Consider the following 1,547-nt stretch of genomic DNA (forward strand, 5'->3'; position numbering starts at 1 on the left):
CACCTGTTCATCCTGGTTATCTCCACCTGGCTGGACATAGCTCCACCTGTTCATCCTGGTTATCTCCACCTGGCTGGAGATAGCTTTACTTGTTCATCCTGGCTCGGCAAACGTGCAACCAATTACCAATACGCTTTTTCATTTATCCTGGATATCTTTATCTTACTTTTGTGCAACAGGCCACTGGCAGCCCTGACAAAGTGAACAGACCTGTCTGGCATCATTTTGTTATTACGTTGCATGCACTACACACACACACACGCACACACACACACACCCTGCAGCCAGTTTATGTTTTCAATATTCTTATTTAATGTTCTAAGCTACTCTGTGTACCAACGTACTACTAACATTCATACAAAAAGAGAAGCTTCCTCCTTTTCGTTCCTCTGTTCTTTAAGCATCTAACACTCTGTATCCTTGTCTCTCTGCAGTCCTAGATATGGCTCGGCATGTGCCCCTGTATCGGGCACTACTGGAGCTGCTGAGGGCCATTTCCACGTGCACGGCCCTGGTTCCTCTGCTGTTGCCTCTCTCCGGAGACCTGGGCCAAGACGAGGAGGACGAGGATGAAGAACACTGTGAGGGACAGACCTCTGTTGGAATGCTGCTTGCCAAGATGAAGACATGTGTGGACACGTACACCAATCGTCTCAGGTAAGATGGCCAAAATCCATAGGACCTGGAATCATTTAGGTTTTTAAATTTCAGATATAGAACCCAAATGTTAAACAGAACTTTAAAGTATACCTACATAGACCTATAATAATCTTATCTTTCGGGCTTAAACAGACTTTGTCATACTTTGTCAGCCACAGGAGTAATGTCTGATTTTAATACTTTGATCCAGCCATAACCCTGCCACTTCATAAAGACACTCTAGTATCATTCTCTCTCCTGCTCTCTGCAATTCTGCTGATCTGGGAGTCTTCACATCTATAGCGCTGTTCACACTTGGAATTGAAATGCACTCTGGGTGATGTGAATGTTCCCCTAGAGGCATCCAGGACGCATTGAGTCACTTAACTGTGTTGGGGTTAGTCAGGGAATGGCTAGAAATGTGCAGTGTGTTTTATTATAGCAGGAAAGGTTTTAGTCTAGAAATCCCATATTTGACCTGCATAAAGTGCTGGACGTTCTGCACATTCTACATATGTAACATAAGAGATGTGACCACACTATCTCTCTCACTAGGCATGTGCCGATATGAGATTCTGACGGGATGGTAACCTTCTGCAAAAATACCATCTTTTCACGGTATTGCAATTAAAGCTCTAAAATGTATTATTTTGAAATGCGGGGTAAAGAAGTACTTCTTTTCCTCCATTGAACATACTGTATTTTTATTGACAGCATATCGAATATTTGGTGTGTATACAACTAAGGTGCCGTAAAGTCTAGACTTTATCTGATCTCCTTGCTCTGCGTAGCGACAGTACAGAGCAACAGTAATAACCTAATATACTATCATTACTGAGATTAATAACCTAATATACCATGATTACTGAGATTTATAACCTAATATAGCATCATTACTGAGATTAATA

At 42.0% G+C, this 1,547-nt stretch overlaps 1 protein-coding gene across 4 annotated transcripts in view; it reads left to right on the forward strand.

Moving 5' to 3' along the window:
• Positions 1-1,547, forward strand: part of birc6 (baculoviral IAP repeat containing 6) — a 104,391-nt gene that overhangs the window by 83,671 nt on the left and 19,173 nt on the right. For all 4 annotated transcript variants that reach the window (XM_034898926.1, XM_034898928.1, XM_034898929.1 and 1 more), the window contains one exon: positions 435-657. In XM_034898926.1, the coding sequence (XP_034754817.1) occupies positions 435-657 (223 nt within the window). The remainder of the gene's footprint in view (positions 1-434; positions 658-1,547) is intronic.

Source organism: Etheostoma cragini, chromosome 17 (assembly GCF_013103735.1).
Source record: "Etheostoma cragini isolate CJK2018 chromosome 17, CSU_Ecrag_1.0, whole genome shotgun sequence".
In the NCBI taxonomy this organism is placed as follows: domain Eukaryota; kingdom Metazoa; phylum Chordata; class Actinopteri; order Perciformes; family Percidae; genus Etheostoma; species Etheostoma cragini.